At 41.3% G+C, this 16,039-nt stretch overlaps 1 protein-coding gene across 2 annotated transcripts; it reads right to left on the reverse strand.

Annotated features, from left to right (window-relative positions):
* Positions 1–246: 246 nt before the first annotated feature.
* LOC139404679 (ribonuclease H2 subunit B-like) lies at positions 247–13,231 on the reverse strand. Of its 2 annotated transcripts, XM_071147288.1 has the most exons (11): positions 13,023–13,230; positions 12,492–12,563; positions 12,220–12,327; positions 12,041–12,117; positions 10,081–10,195; positions 9,717–9,781; positions 7,519–7,624; positions 5,645–5,726; positions 5,219–5,264; positions 4,787–4,864; positions 247–1,147 (listed from the first exon to the last, which is right to left on the reverse strand). In XM_071147288.1, exons 1-11 carry the CDS (start codon positions 13,084–13,086, stop codon positions 1,037–1,039), a joined length of 924 nt encoding a protein of 307 aa, XP_071003389.1. In that variant the 5' UTR covers positions 13,087–13,230; the 3' UTR covers positions 247–1,036. The 2 variants fall into 2 exon arrangements, with proteins under 2 accessions (XP_071003389.1, XP_071003395.1); XM_071147294.1 differs by lacking the exon at positions 4,787–4,864 and having other exon boundaries at positions 255–1,147; positions 13,023–13,231.
* Positions 13,232–16,039: the final 2,808 nt, after the last annotated feature.

Here is a 16,039-nt window from a genome sequence, read left to right on the forward strand (position 1 = left end):
TACAGTAATCTGAGACCACATGTTGTACTCCTACTGGTTATCTACAGTAATCTGAGAGCTCAGTAAAGAAAAGAGTGGGAGCAGCAAGTTTGAACATGTACCATCGTATACTCCAACCTTGAAAGAATAGTAACTATTCATTATCTTAGGCTTTGTTCCCTGCCTCTCAATGCACTTCGCTCCAGATGAGTTTCCTGCATCATCCCTATTGTCTGGAGATTCAACCCTTTTCAAGGACAAAAAAAGGGGACAAAAATAGTTATTTTCTTTATTACCAAAAGCACATGTGTGCGTGCACACACACTGTAGACACACAGACCGACACACACACACTGTAGACACACAGACCAACACACACACACACCGACAGACACACTACACACACACTGTAGACACACAGACCGACACACACACACTGTAGACACACAGACCAACACACACACACACCGACAGACACACTACACACACACTGTAGACACACAGACCGACACACACACACTGTAGACACACAGACCGACACACACACACTGTAGACACACAGACCGACACACACACACTGTAGACACACAGACCGACACACACACACTGTAGACACACAGACCGACACACACACACTGTAGACACACAGACCAACACACACACACATCGACAGACACACTACACACACACCGACCAACCGACACACACACACAGAGTAGACACGCACACCGACAGACATAAACACTACACCGACACACACACCGACCGGCACACACTGACAGACACACACTATAGACACGCACACCGACACACACTGTAGACACACACCGACAGACACACACACTAGAAACCGACCGACCGACACACACACACAGAGACCGACAGACACACACACTGTAGACACGCACACCGGCAGACACACACACACTAGACACCCACACTGACCGACTGACACACACTCACAGAGACCGACAGAAACACACACTGTGGACACACACACCGACCGACAGACAGACACGCACACCGACAGACACAAACTGCTGCATCATTCTAACATTCATTTTTTCTCTGCCTTGCCCTTGGGGCTGAAGAAGGCAGACATGCTCTTCATGCCTGTTTTGTCCACCTTGGCCAGGGTCTTCTGTGCAGCACTCATCTTCTTGGGCGGCTGGAGGACGAGAAAAGAGAGTCAATAGCATTGCTCATCCGCCTTGAGTGAAGACGGCTGAAACGTTATTACATATCAGCATGACTCATTTCCAGACAGAGGTTACTTGTAGGCCTCTGCACTGCATTGCTTTAAACTGCAATCACGTAGACTGGTTTAGCTTGACAGAAAATATTATACAGGGCTGTAAAATACATTTATATGCAGGGCTCTAAAATATATTTATATACAGGGCTCTAAAATATATTTATATACAGGGCTATAAAATATATTTATATACAGGGCTCTAAAATATATTTATATGCAGGGCTCTAAAATACATTTATATACAGGGCTGTAAAATACATTTATATACAGGGCTCTAAAATATATTTATATACAGGGCTCTAAAATATATTTATATACAGGGCTCTAAAATATATTTATATGCAGGGCTCTAAAATATATTTATATGCAGGGCTCTAAAATATATTTATATACAGGGCTCTAAAATATATTTATATGCAGGGCTCTAAAATACATTTATATACAGGGCTCTAAAATATATTTATATACAGGGCTGTAAAATATATTTATATACAGGGCTCTAAAATATATTTATATACAGGGCTCTAAAATATATTTATATACAGGGCTCTAAAATATATTTATATACAGGGCTCTAAAATATATTTATATACAGGGCTCTAAAATATATTTATATACAGGGCTCTAAAATATATTTATATACAGGGCTCTAAAATATATTTATATACAGGGCTCTAAAATACATTTATATACAGGGCTGTAAAATACATTTATATGCAGGGCTCTAAAATACATTTACAGTGCCTTGCGAAAGTATTCGGCCCCCTTGAACTTTGCGACCTTTTGCCACATGTCAGGCTTCAAACATAAATATATAAAACTGTATTTTTTGTGAAGAATCAACAACAAGTGGGACACAATCATGAAGTGGAACGACATTTATTGGATATTTAAAACTTTTTTAACAAATCAAAAACTGAAAAATTGGGCGTGCAAAATTATTCAGCCCCTTTACTTTCAGTGCAGCAAACTCTCCAGAAGTTCAGTGAGGATCTCTGAATGATCCAATGTTGACCTAAATGACTAATGATGATAAATACAATCCACCTGTGTGTAATCAAGTCTCCGTATAAATGCACCTGCACTGTGATAGTCTCAGAGGTCCGTTAAAAGCGCAGAGAGCATCATGAAGAACAAGGAACACACCAGGCAGGTCCGAGATACTGTTGTGAAGAAGTTTAAAGCCGGATTTGGATACAAAAAGATTTCCCAAGCTTTAAACATCCCAAGGAGCAGTGTGCAAGCGATAATATTGAAATGGAAGGAGTATCAGACCACTGCAAATCTACCAAGACCTGGCTGTCCCTCTAAACTTTCAGCTCATACAAGGAGAAGACTGATCAGAGATGCAGCCAAGATGCACCCATGATCACTCTGGATGAACTGCAGAGATCTACAGCTGAGGTGGGAGACTCTGTCCATAGGACAACAATCAGTCGTATATTGCACAAATCTGGCCTTTATGGAAGAGTGGCAAGAAGAAAGCCATTTCTTAAAGATATCCATAAAAAGTGTTGTTTAAAGTTTGCCACAAGCCACCTGGGAGACACACCAAACATGTGGAAGAAGGTGCTCTGGTCAGATGAAACCAAAATGGAACTTTTTGGCAACAATGCAAAACGTTATGTTTAGCGTAAAAGCAACACAGCTCATCACCCTGAACACACATATCCCCACTGTCAAATATGGTGGTGGCAGCATCATGGTTTGGGCCTGCTTTTCTTCAGCAGGGACAGGGAAGATGGTTAAAATTGATGGGAAGATGGATGGAGCCAAATACAGGACCATTCTGGAAGAAAACCTGATGGAGTCTGCAAAAGACCTGAGACTGGGATGGAGATTTGTCTTCCAACAAGACAATGATCCAAAACATAAAGCAAAATCTACAATGGAATGGTTCAAAAATAAACATATCCAGGTGTTAGAATGGCCAAGTCAAAGTCCAGACCTGAATCCAATCGAGAATCTGTGGAAAGAACTGAAAACTGCTGTTCACAAATGCTCTCCATCCAACCTCACTGAGCTCGAGCTGTTTTGCAAGGAGGAATGGGAAAAAATGTCAGTCTCTCAATGTGCAAAACTGATAGAGACATACCCCAAGCGACTTACAGCTGTAATCGCAGCAAAAGGTGGCGCTACAAAGTATTAACTTAAGGGGGCTGAATAATTTTGCACGCCCAATTTTTCAGTTTTTGATTTGTTAAAAAAGTTTGAAATATCCAATAAATGTCATTCCACTTCATGATTGTGTCCCACTTGTTGTTGATTCTTCACAAAAAAATACAGTTTTATATCTTTATGTTTGAAGCCTGAAATGTGGCAAAAGGACGCAAAGTTCAAGGGGGCCGAATACTTTCGCAAGGCACTGTATATACAGGGCTCTAAAATATATTTATATGCAGGGCTCTAAAATACATTTATATACAGGGCTCTAAAATATATTTATATACAGGGCTCTAAAATACATTTATATACAGGGCTCTAAAATATATTTATATACAGGGCTCTAAAATATATTTATATACAGGGCTCTAAAATATATTTATATACAGGGCTCTAAAATATATTTATATACAGGGCTGTAAAATACATTTATATACAGGGCTCTAAAATATATTTATATACAGGGCTCTAAAATACATTTTAGTTGATAGCACTGCTGCTCCCAATTTAAAGTTAGGAGCACCACATCAAATTTAGCAGCCCCAGAAAATGTTTTTATTGATAGACTGTATATCAATGTGAATTCTAGCTTCTGCTGAAGCACATGTTGTTCCCTAGAATCTAATACGTAACACTGTAAATTAGTTTAACTAAAATATTGATACAAATACCTGTCATTGAAATGAAAAAGAGTTGTGAAAAATGAGGTTTCTACTGTTTCCTACTGAGATGCATTACATAGACAACTGTACACTGTCTGTTTAAGAATGTCAGGTTTGTGATGAGGACGTGCAAATCTGTCATTCAATCATTGCTATGATCATTGATCACCTGAAGAAGCTATGCCTTTTCCTTTCCTGCCCCCACGTTTGGACATACTGTTAAAGTTACCAGGTCCAGGTTGTTAACTAGCTAGCTAATGAGGTAACGTCACTGATCAAGGTGCTAAGGACCCGCGACATGGTTTCTGAATGTAAAATGCGGCCTGCTAATGGAGATGGTCACAACTTTTGAATGGTTTGGGCTAGAGACGCTTGTTTCTCCAGGGCACCAGGAAACAGCGGTACAGCGAAGCCTAATCATTACTTTTGGGGACTATTTTTTTTCTTCTAGATGGTGCTCCTAAATCAAAATTGAATGTCACGCAGCTAAATATTTAGGAGCATATGTGACCAAAATGGTTGCACTTCAGAGCCCTGTAAACGTATATGTATGATGTAGGCATGACTATAAAACTAAAAAGACATGAGATTTAGTAAGGTACGGGAAACCTATCACTACCTATAAAACTGTTAGAGAAAAAAATGCCTGCAAGAGTTCCTCCCCCCCCCCCCCCCCCCCATTTCTCTCCTTGGTCCCTTGGTGCAGACTGCCCCTAATCTCACTCACTTTGCGGGAGAAATCGGAGCTGTTGAATTTGGTGTAGTCCTCTCCTGCCTCCAATGGTTTGTCAGTCAGTTTCCGCTTCTGCCGACCGAACACGGCACTTACACAGTTAGCCGTACTTTCCACTCAGAACACCAACCATCACATCCCAGACACGGCACAGACACGCCAGGGACACGCAAGATACCATGACTACCGCAAACCCACCAACACACGTGAAACAGGAATAAAAACACACTAATCTACTGCTACACTGCAACCATCAGGTGAATGTCAATAGAACACAGTTGAAAAGCCACTGGTGCTGCAAAATCTTTTTAAAAAATCACAAACATTTGACCAAATAAATAAACACATAACTTGGAACAAATATGCTGAAAACAAATATAACTACAGTGTGACGACACAAATTCAAAATGCAGCTGGAGAAAATACCTTTGAGGGAGGCTCCACCTCCTTAGGACTTGAGAGCTCAGGTAACCTGTCAGGAGGAAACTGAAGGATTACTGACTCACCATCAAACTGTTACACACTAACAATACTGCTTAATGTGATACCTTCAGTACTATCATGGTCTTAATATCACAATCTGGCACTTGAATCACCAGTACATGTCCAGTCAAAGTGCTGCCCTGGGCCCTGCACTGTGTGGGATGTGTTTTGAAAATAACTGTCAGCGAGTTCTTTGAATTCTGTGGTGACGGCCTCAAACCGCCCACTCATCTGCAGTTTTGGGGGCGGTTTCCATTAACTAAAAATGACTCAGTGGCAGTTACAATGAAGCTACATGAAAATGTCATTCTAGATTGTGCTTTTAACATTAATACATAAAAACTAAGTATAGTCCATGTGTGTACATACTGGAGATGCTTGAGGAGGGCTTTGCTCAGGTCTTCACTGATGTACTCAGATATCAGGCCATGGGCATACCGCAGGTAGTCCTCTGTGTGATTATGAATAGAGGGCGTGAGAGTGTTAATACCACAGCATCACTTTATACACTTCATTACACAATTATAACCTTCCTATTGATATCACAGAAAACTGGGTTTACAATCTGAGCTTGTGTGAAACTCAATGTAAAACAGGAATTGGCTAAGTCTGCTGTGCTAGGTCCTGGGGCATGGCTAGGTCCTAGGGCGTAGCCAGGTCCTGGGGCATATCTAGATCGTGGGGCGTAGCTAGGTCCTGGGGCGTAGCTAGGTCCTGGGGCGTGGCTAGGTCCTGGGGCGTAGCTAGGTCCAGGGGCGTAGCTAGGTCCTGGGGCGTAGCTAGGTCCTGGGGCGTAGCTAGGTCCTGGGGCATATCTAGGTCCTGGGGCGTAGCTAGGTCTTGGGGCGTAGCTAGGGTCCTTGGGAATATGTACAAAATACAGCCCAAAATGTGCATGCGCCAGTTCATGCAAAAGTTGAGAATATGCTCACCTCTCCGCAAACTATAGACTATGAGTACACATCTCTGCTAGTGGTTGAAATATTGTATTGCAAGCTGGGAAGTAAGTATTTTGTGCAAATGGAGGAAATGATGAAAAGCTTGTTCATAAATAAAACAGGAAAACATATGAACAAGAATTCAGCCATTTGCCGTTAGTGAAAAAAAAAATATCTGTAGGATTTAAGATATTCATCCTATTTAGTTTATTTTCATAACCATTGGAGAATAAATTATTCACCTTTTTTGGCCGTGATGGGTTTATATTCCCGAAGAAGCCATACAACAAACGACCATGCACATCTCATTTAACCTAGTAGCCGAGGAAATAAATAGGCTATAAATAGGCTTTCAAGTTAACCCCATAGAGAGCACATTTTATAATAGTCAAATTTAACATTGAAGTAGGCCCATGTATACTACTGCAAGTACTGTAAATACATTTTATTTTGAGTAGCCGGCCCTAGACAATGTCTCAGAATTTGCGTGCCGTCCATCATGTTTAGGTTGGTGGAAGAGTGGATGGAGAACATTGCTGAATCTAAATGTTCTACTGACAGGTCCACAACAAGTTGCCGTTGTTTTCGCATTCACAAACTGGCACAAGCCATTCCCCACAGCAGAAATTACTGCTAAAGACTCAAACAGTCTGCCAACACAGTAAATAGACCGTAGCTTACGTAAAATATTTGACAGTAAGGGTAGGCCACAGTATTGCTGTGTGATATGACATCATAGCCTATTTAATCTCAGAGCCTATTTATTTAATTTAACTAGGCAAGTCAGTTAAGAACAAATTCTTATTTTCAATGACGGCCTTATTTTCAATTCTGAATGACAGATTTGTACCTTGTCAGCTCGGGGGTTTGAACTTGCAACCTTCCAGTTACTAGTCCAACGCTCTAACCACTAGGCTACCCTGCCGCCCCTATACCAAGACAGGACATAGAAAAACAATATTCCACTGACAAACTAAATATTGAACAACAATTCATATTTTTTATGCTGTGGCCTAATGCCAATAGTTACAAATTATACAGAAAATGATAGGCGTCATATTCATCATAAATGATGAATGGAGGGTTTTTACGACAGATAAATTATAACAGGTGATTTATAACAGGAAACATGGTGTGCACCAAGTATAGATATTTAGTGTGAAATGTATGAAACAGTTATAAATTAGGCCCCCGATCTCTACAAGGGGTTTAGTGCTATCCTCTGGTTCATGTTATGTATGCAGGCCAGGGAGAGCATGCCCAGGTATATAGTACTGGACCAGACTGGACCTGGGCTTGACTCACCTTCCTGGGTCTCTGACTCCTGCTTGACTCGGACATACGTTGTGGACTTTACTCCCTCTCCCACTGAGATGTTACTCTTTCTGAGGGTCTTCACTGTCCTCTCAGCCTGGAAGAGCAGAGACACAGCAAGACCAACACACAGTTAACGCTGTCACATCTACTGGCCATTCCCCACTCCTCTCCTGGGAACCACAGCATGACCATTCCCCACTCCTCTCCTGGGAACCTGGCATAACACCTGATTACTGATTAGTTTAAGACTAGAACACCTTAGACTAGGACACCTGGGGGTACTGGGCCTATCCACAGGGGTACTAGGTCCCCTGAGGGTGCTGGGCCTATCCACAGGGGGTACTAGGTCCCCTGGGGGTACTGGGCCTATCCACAGGGGGTACTGGGACACCTGGGGGTACTGGGCCTATCCACAGGGGGTACTGGGACACCTGGGGGTAATGGGCCTATCCACAGGGGGTACTAGGACACCTGAGGGTACTGGGCTTATCCACAGGGGCTACTAGGACACCTGAGGGTACTAGGACACCTGAGGGTGCTGGGCCTATCCACAGGGGGTACTAGGACACCTGGGGGCACTGGGTCTATCCACAGGGGCTACTAGGACACCTGAGGGTACTGGGCCTATCCACAGGGGGTACTAGGACACCTGGGGGTACTGGGCCCATCCACAGGTTGGTACTAGGTCCCCTGGGGGTACTGGGCCTATCCACAGGGGGTACTGGGACACCTGGGGGTACTGGGCCTATCCACAGGGGGTACTGGGACACCTGGGGGTAATGGGCCTATCCACAGGGGGTACTAGGACACCTGAGGGTACTAGGACACCTGAGGGTACTGGGCCTATCCACAGGGGGTACTAGGACACCTGGGGGTACTGGGGCTATCCACAGGGGATACTAGGACACCTGAGGGTACTAGGACACCTGGGGGCACTGAGCCTATCCACAGGGGGTACTAGAAAATAATCATGAGACCAATGGCCTGCTGGTAAAATGCACATGAGGGGGTACTTCAGGGGTCCTCCGGGCAGAGTAACATTCAGTTGGTGGTACAGAGTAACATTCAGTTGGTGGTATAGAGCAACATTCAGTTGGTGGTACAGAGTAACATTCAATTGGTGGTACAGAGTAACATTCAGTTGGTGGTACAGAGTAACATTCAGTTGGTGGTACAGAGTAACATTCAGTTGGTGGTATAGAGTAACATTCAGTTGGTGGTATAGAGTAACATTCAGTTGGTGGTATAGAGTAACATTCAGTTGGTGGTACAGAGTAACATTCAGTTGGTGGTACAGAGTAACATTCAGTTGGTGGTACAGAGTAACATTCAGTTGGTGGTATAGAGTAACATTCAGTTGGTGGTACAGAGTAACATTCAGTTGGTGGTACAGAGTAACATTCAGTTGGTGGTACAGAGTAACATTCAGTTGGTGGTACAGAGTAACATTCAGTTGGTGGTATAGAGTAACATTCAGTTGGTGGTACAGAGTAACATTCAGTTGGTGGTACAGAGTAACATTCAGTTGGTGGTACAGAGTAACATTCAGTTGGTGGTATAGAGTAACATTTAGTTGGTGGTACAGAGTAACATTCAGTTGGTGGTACAGAGTAACATTCAGTTGGTGGTATAGAGTAACATTCAGTTGGTGGTACAGAGTAACATTCAGTTGGTGGTACAGAGTAACATTCAGTTGGTGGTACAGTGTAACATTCAGTTGGTGGTACAGAGTAACATTCAGTTGGTGGTACAGAGTAACATTCAGTTGGTGGTATAGAGTAACATTCAGTTGGTGGTACAGAGTAACATTCAGTTGGTGGTACAGAGTAACATTCAGTTGGTGGTATAGAGTAACATTCAGTTGGTGGTATAGCGTAACATTCAGTTGGTGGTATAGAGTAACATTCAGTTGGTGGTATAGAGTAACATTCAGTTGGTGGTACAGAGTAACATTCAGTTGGTGGTACAGAGTAACATTCAGTTGGTGGTACAGAGTAACATTCAGTTGGTGGTACAGAGTAACATTCAGTTGGTGGTATAGAGTAACATTCAGTTGGTGGTACAGAGTAACATTCAGTTGGTGGTACAGAGTAACATTCAGTTGGTGGTACAGGAACTGAAAAGGGTTGGAAACCACTGCAATAGAGGATGATATGGGCATATGCAGCTCAGTGATCAATGTGTACCTTTTTCTTTAACCATTCCATGGTCCTCTCCTGGCTGTAGCGCTGAAACGTCTGACTGCCCACCTCTGAAGGAGCAGCACAAAGAGCATGTATAACACCTGAGACCACCACATTACACTTGTATTCTGTGTGCACGTTCTTAGAAAATCAGAAACAATGTGACAAGAGTGCTGCAGTCTCTGAGGATCTGATATACACATTTAATCCAGCAACCACTCATGTGCGCTTCAGACTGACGTATGAGTGAGAAGATAATTATTGGGTTGAGAGGGGTTGTAAATCAGAGATTGATAGTTGATTGTTTCTGAGGAGCACATTAACTTTCAACATTAGTTTGTATCTGCTGAACACAGTGACCTCTGACCTTTCTCCTCAGCCACATGGTGCAGGGAGGCCTGGGAGCGTGTGCAGCTCAGCAGCCTGGTGCATGCTGGGAAGTCCTCGTCCATCACTACCTGGTCCACGGGCTGGAACTTCCCCTACAGCAGAACACAGAGAAATTAAATCACAAAAAAAAGAAGACAGATGACATCACAAAAGGGCAGAAATGACCTTGCAGAGAGAAAGACCGAATGATATGTCATCACAATGACCGAACAGAGATGGAATCACACAGGACAGAGATGACATCACAAAGAGAGAAGGACAGGACATCGCAAAGAGAGATAGGTGAAATCACAAAGGGGGGACAAGAGAGATCACAAAGAAAGAAAGACTGACAAAGATCATAAAGGGGGAGAGATGAAGATGCAATAAAACCAATTAAATTAATTTCAAAAGTGAGTATGGTCTTATGGCCTTACCTTAGGGTGTCCACCCAGAGTGTGTGAAAAAGCACTTTGGTGTTGACATTTAATTTTATGTTATAAAATACATTTTACCAAGACAAATATAATTCATGTTCTGAATCATTCAGTGGGCTCTTTCTCTGAAATAGCATTAACATTATGTCCAAAAAGTCTGATTTCTTAACCTAATACATCCGATAATAAGCAAAGAGCTCTGTTAACAGAGAGGTATAGCTTTATCTGCAAAACTTTTCAGGATTTTACATTGTGGTCGTCGTCTTCCAAGTTGTTTCCATGGGTCGCAAAACTTTTGCAGGACATGAGCTGAATTAAATGTAAAAGGCTTGAAAATGTTTAAAAAGAACAGGAACTCTGCATTAGAGGTCGACTGATGGCCGATTAATTGCGATTAATCGGCCATCAGCATTTTTGAACGCCGATTACATTGCAATCCACGATTGCAATCCACCACCTGTTACGCGAGTGCAACCAGGAGCCAAGGTAAGTTACTAGCTAGCATAAAACTTATCTTATAAAAAATAATCAATCTTAACATAATCACTAGTTAACTACACATGGTTGATGATATTACTAGTTTATCTAGCTTGTCCTGTGTTGCATATAATCAATGCAGTGCCTGTTAATTTATCATCGAATCACAGCCTACTTCGCCAAACAGGTGATTTAACAAAAGCACATTCACGAAAAAAGCACAATCGTCGCACCAATGTACCTAACCATAAACATCAATGACTTTCGTAAAATCAATACACAAGTATATTTTTTTAAATCTACATATTTACTTAAAATTTATTAATTTCAGCAGGCAATATTAACTAGGGAAATTGTGTCACTTCTCTTGCATTTAGTGCAAGCAGAGTCAGGGTACATGCAGCAGTTTGGGCTGCCTAGCTCGTTGCGAACTGTGTGAAGACAATTTCTTCCTAAATTTTACATAATTATGACATAAAATTGAAGGTTGTGTAATGTAACAGCAATATTTAGACTTAGGGTTGCCACCCACACTCATTATTGCAAATATATATATAAAAAATGTCAGATTAATCGATATCGCCTTTTTTTGGTCCTCCAATAATCGGTATTGGCATTGAAAAATCCGAATTGGTCAACCTCTACTTTGCATGCATATGAACAGCGTATACTAAAATATGAAAAGACTTGATGTCATGTCTAAAAAACAATATATATTTTACCTCTATATTGTTTTATGTCCCCTAGATTTCAAAAGAAAGATGACAAGTTCAACCTGCCTGTCAGGTAGCCTTTATTCTCACAGCATCCAACCTAGCTGACACAGTGCTATTTTCCTGATGTACAGTATGACCACTTTTCCCTCTGGCCTCCATTGATTTAGTCGCGCTAGTTTTGACCATACTACAAGGGTAAAAACTCCAAGAAGTTTTGAACGGATTATGAGACATGAGGTTTGAACATTGGTTTTCTTAGAGGACACAATAAAGATAGTATTTTGCACATTGGTCAAAAGATGCGTTTTTGATTGGACACACTACTTACCTCTTCACCCGCTTTGATCAAGTAGGGCAACAGTAGGTAGAGGGGATCCATTGGAGTGACATACAGAAGTCTCCCATCTGTTCAAAATCAAATAAAACATTTGAATCTTCAACACCACAATGTACTCCATGTATTAAGACTGGTTAAGCTTAACTACCTATCATCTGATTGGAAATTACCTCGCTGTACTGTCTGGCCAATGAACCAGGAGTGGAAGTCCTCGTTGAAGGCTTTGACCTCATACAGCTGCACATCACCACTGCCCAACAGGTACAAAGACGCTGCATCTAGAAAAGTACAAATAGATAGCTAGCTAATTCCACTAAATAGAGTAAAGAAAAAGCTAGCTACCACTTTTGAGAATGCTTTTTTTTCAATGCGTTTGACTTTTCTGTCAAACGCATTGTTTCTGTGTAAAATGTGCTATTGATGCTAACAGGTAGCTAGCTACCTGTTGAAGGGTTCCTAAGCCGGATGAAAGTGGGGTCACTGTTATCTTTCTTTGGTGTTTCCACTGCAGAGTCTGTGTGGACAAAGAAATACACAAATACACGACATGCTGCTGTCACCGATGCAGACCACTGCTGGACGCGAAATTTGTTGCAAGTGGAGCTGCTCCAGTTAGATGGATCTAGCTCTAGTTTAGATCACGTTAATATGGATTTATAGCTATCATGACGTTGCGCTAACTCGACTACGATGGATCATGCAACAACAACTGCCATTGTAGTAGCTGGAAAGACGAACCAGCATTGACAGTAACTTAGCTACATTCTGTCTAAACTACTATAACGTTAACTACCTAACGTTACGTAGATGCCAGCTAGCTATTTAGTTAACTAGCGAACGTTAGACCACAGGTTAGATATACACATATTTGTTATACCACAGATATAACAATTACTGTTACAATATTAGGTAATGCACAGATGAAAGTGAAATTAGTAAACTAACGTTAGCTAGCTACAGTTGCCTAATTTACCTGCTGCAACAACAACCCATCTGTCGTTTGGTGAATGTGGTGTCCGCTTTTTTTTTGTGGTCATTTTGATCTCGGCTAGCTAGCTAGTTAAAATGGCACGCAACAATTTAAAAGTGTATTTTTTTTCAAGAAGATAGTTAGCTAGCTGGTTGTTGTCAGTGCAACAAATCAGCGTCTCGTCAGCAGCACAAAAAAAGTACTTCCGTGTCACGGAATTTGGGAAATGTTAAAATAAAAGTCCCCCACGTAATAGTAGAAAAGTCTCAATAACTTGTAATTATTAATTACATATGACAATAATAAGAGTAGTAGCAGCATAAAAGAGGGGGTTTGGTGGTGGGAGGGGGTGGGACACAATGCAAATAGTCCAGGTAGCCAATGTGCGGGGGCACTGGTTAGCCGGGCTAATTGAAGTAATATGTACATGAATGTGTAGTTAAAATGGTATTCATTTGATACCTGTGCAGGAGTCTTATGGCTTGGGGGAAAAGCTATTGAGAAGCCTTTTGGTCCTAGACTTGGTGCTCCAGTACCGCTTGTGGTAGCAGAGAAAATAGTGTATGACTGGGGTGGCTGGGGTCTTTGACAATTTTTAGGGCCTTCCTGTGACACCGCCTGGTGTAGAGGTCCTGGATAGCAGGCAGCTTAGCCCCAGTGATGTACTGGGCCGTACGCACTACCCTCTGTAGTGCCTTGCGGTCGAAGGCTGAGCAGTTGCCATACTAGGAAGTGATGCAACCAGGCAGGATGCTCTCGATGGTGCAGCTGCAGAACCATTTGAGGATCTGAGGACCCATACAAAATATTTTCAGTCTCCTGAGGGGGAATAGGTTTTGTCGTGCCCTCTTCACGACTGTCTTGGTGTGCTTGGACCATGTTATTTTTTATTTTATTTTTTCCTTCTATTTTTTGAGGGAGGATCAGCTTAATATTGCGGAAAGAATGTTGCTTCCAATGTAATTGTCTGCATCATTTCCAATCCCCCATATTTTTTTGGTAAATACACGCATGTATACATATACACATATATACATACACATACAGTGGGGCAAAAAAGTATTTAGTCAGCCACCAATTGTGCAAGTTCTCCCACTTAAAAAGATGAGAGAGGCCTGTAATTTTCACCATAGGTACACTTAAACTATGACAGACAAAAGCAGAAAAACAAATCCAGAAAATCACATTGTAGGATTTTTAATGAATTTATTTGCAAATTATGGTGGAAAATAAGTATTTGGTCAATAACAAAAGTTTATCTCAATACTTTGTTATATACCCTTTGTTGGCAATGACAGAGGTCATAGTTTTCTGTAAGTCTCCACAAGGTTTTCACACACTGTTGCTGGTATTTTGGCCCATTCCTCCATGCAGATCTCCTCTAGAGCAGTGATGTTTTGGGGCTGTTGCTGGGCAACACGGACTTTCAACTCCCTCCAAATATTTTCTATGGGGTTGAGATCTGGAGACTGGCTAGGCCACTCCAGTTTTGAATCCGGCGTTGTTTTGCGTATCAATTCATAAACCATGTGCCATGGAATGGGTACATCGAAAATCTCTTCCCAACTATTTAGCAATTTATATGGCACAGCTGTCAGTTTTTTGGTCCTTAATAAATGAAATTGGTATATGTTTTTATTTATCACACTTTTCTTTAACCATTTATGTTCTTTAATACAGGGCTGACATACAAGTTCCTTACTTTTTTCCCCTTCTACTTGTTTTGCGGTAATGCTGCAATCAACCAAATAAAATTGAATATTTTTTGTTCATATAATTTAAAAAGCAGGTGTAGGCAAAACCATAAGCAAATAGGTAAACTGTGATATAATTAAGGAGTTAATCAGGGGGATTTTTCCCACGTGGAAATTCTGTAAGAGTAATATATATGCCAATTATGTGATGATCCGACCGCATTCTGTCCCCTATCAACACTTTTTAAACTTTTGGTGCCCGAGAGAATGGTATAAGAAAGTAGTCAAGGCGACTAGCTTGATTAAGCCTCCACCATGTATATCTCACTAGGTCAGGGTATTTAAGTCTCCATATATCCACTAATTCCAATATATCCATGACATTCATGATTTCCTTAAGTGCCTGAGGGTGATAGTTTGTAGTGTGATTTCCTTAAGTGCCTGAGGGTGATAGTTTGTAGTGTGATTTCCTTAAGTGCCTGAGGGTGATAGTTTGTAGTGTGATTTCCTTTCCGGTCCATAGAGGTATTTAAGACTGTATTAAAATCTCCCACCATAATAATAGAGTCTAGTGTTGCTTGTAGAGTTGATAGATTCTTATATATATTTTCAAAGAAGCTTGGATCATCATTATTCGGACCGTATAGGTTAATAAGTCATATCTGTTTATTGTCCAATAACATATTTAAAATAATCCATCTACCTTGAGGATCTGTTTGGACAATTTGCACATTTGGATCAAAATTATTGTTAATTAAAACAGTCAACCCTTTTGAATTTCTTTGCCCATGGGAGAAGTATATTTTGCCCCCCCCCCCCCCAGTTATTTTTCCACAAAACTTCATCTAAAACTGTTGAATGGGTTTCCTGTAAACAATAGATATTATATTCCTTCTCCTTTAACCAGGTAAATACTGATTGTCTTTTCTTATTATCTGCTAGGCCATTACAATTATAACTGGCTATACTTATTTCACCACCTATCATAATGAGACACAACTTTCAATTATTTTTATTAAAATATATGTTTGTAAACGTGCCATTAAAAAGTAACATGATGATTGAGCGTCTATATAGCTGTACCATGATCTTTGCATTTCTACTAAGTAAACCTCCAATTGGTCCCTACTATTCCACCCACTAAAAGCCCTCCTCATCCCGAGTTGGGTTGTCATCCCAATGCCCAGCAGACCACCCTCGACCCCCTGTATCCCATAACCCATAACCGACTGGGATCCATCCTTTGAAAAGAGCACACAGTGCCATTTGCCGAATTGAAGTAGATGAACTGCCAAATGCATTTCCATCGCCTTCACCTCGATTTGT

The sequence above is a fragment of the Oncorhynchus clarkii genome, chromosome 3, assembly GCF_045791955.1.
Source record: "Oncorhynchus clarkii lewisi isolate Uvic-CL-2024 chromosome 3, UVic_Ocla_1.0, whole genome shotgun sequence".
Classification (NCBI taxonomy): domain Eukaryota; kingdom Metazoa; phylum Chordata; class Actinopteri; order Salmoniformes; family Salmonidae; genus Oncorhynchus; species Oncorhynchus clarkii.

Coding starts and splice junctions, on each gene's coding strand:
- LOC139404679 (XM_071147288.1), bottom strand. CDS start 13,086: ATGACCACAAAAAAAAAGCGGACACCACATTCACCAAACGACAGATGG. Junction 12,564..13,022: donor ATGGGTTGTTGTTGCAGCAG/GTAAATTAGGCA, acceptor TTGTCCACACAG/ACTCTGCAGTGGAAACACCA. Junction 10,196..12,040: donor TGATCAAAGCGGGTGAAGAG/GTAAGTAGTGTG, acceptor GTTCTGCTGTAG/GGGAAGTTCCAGCCCGTGGA.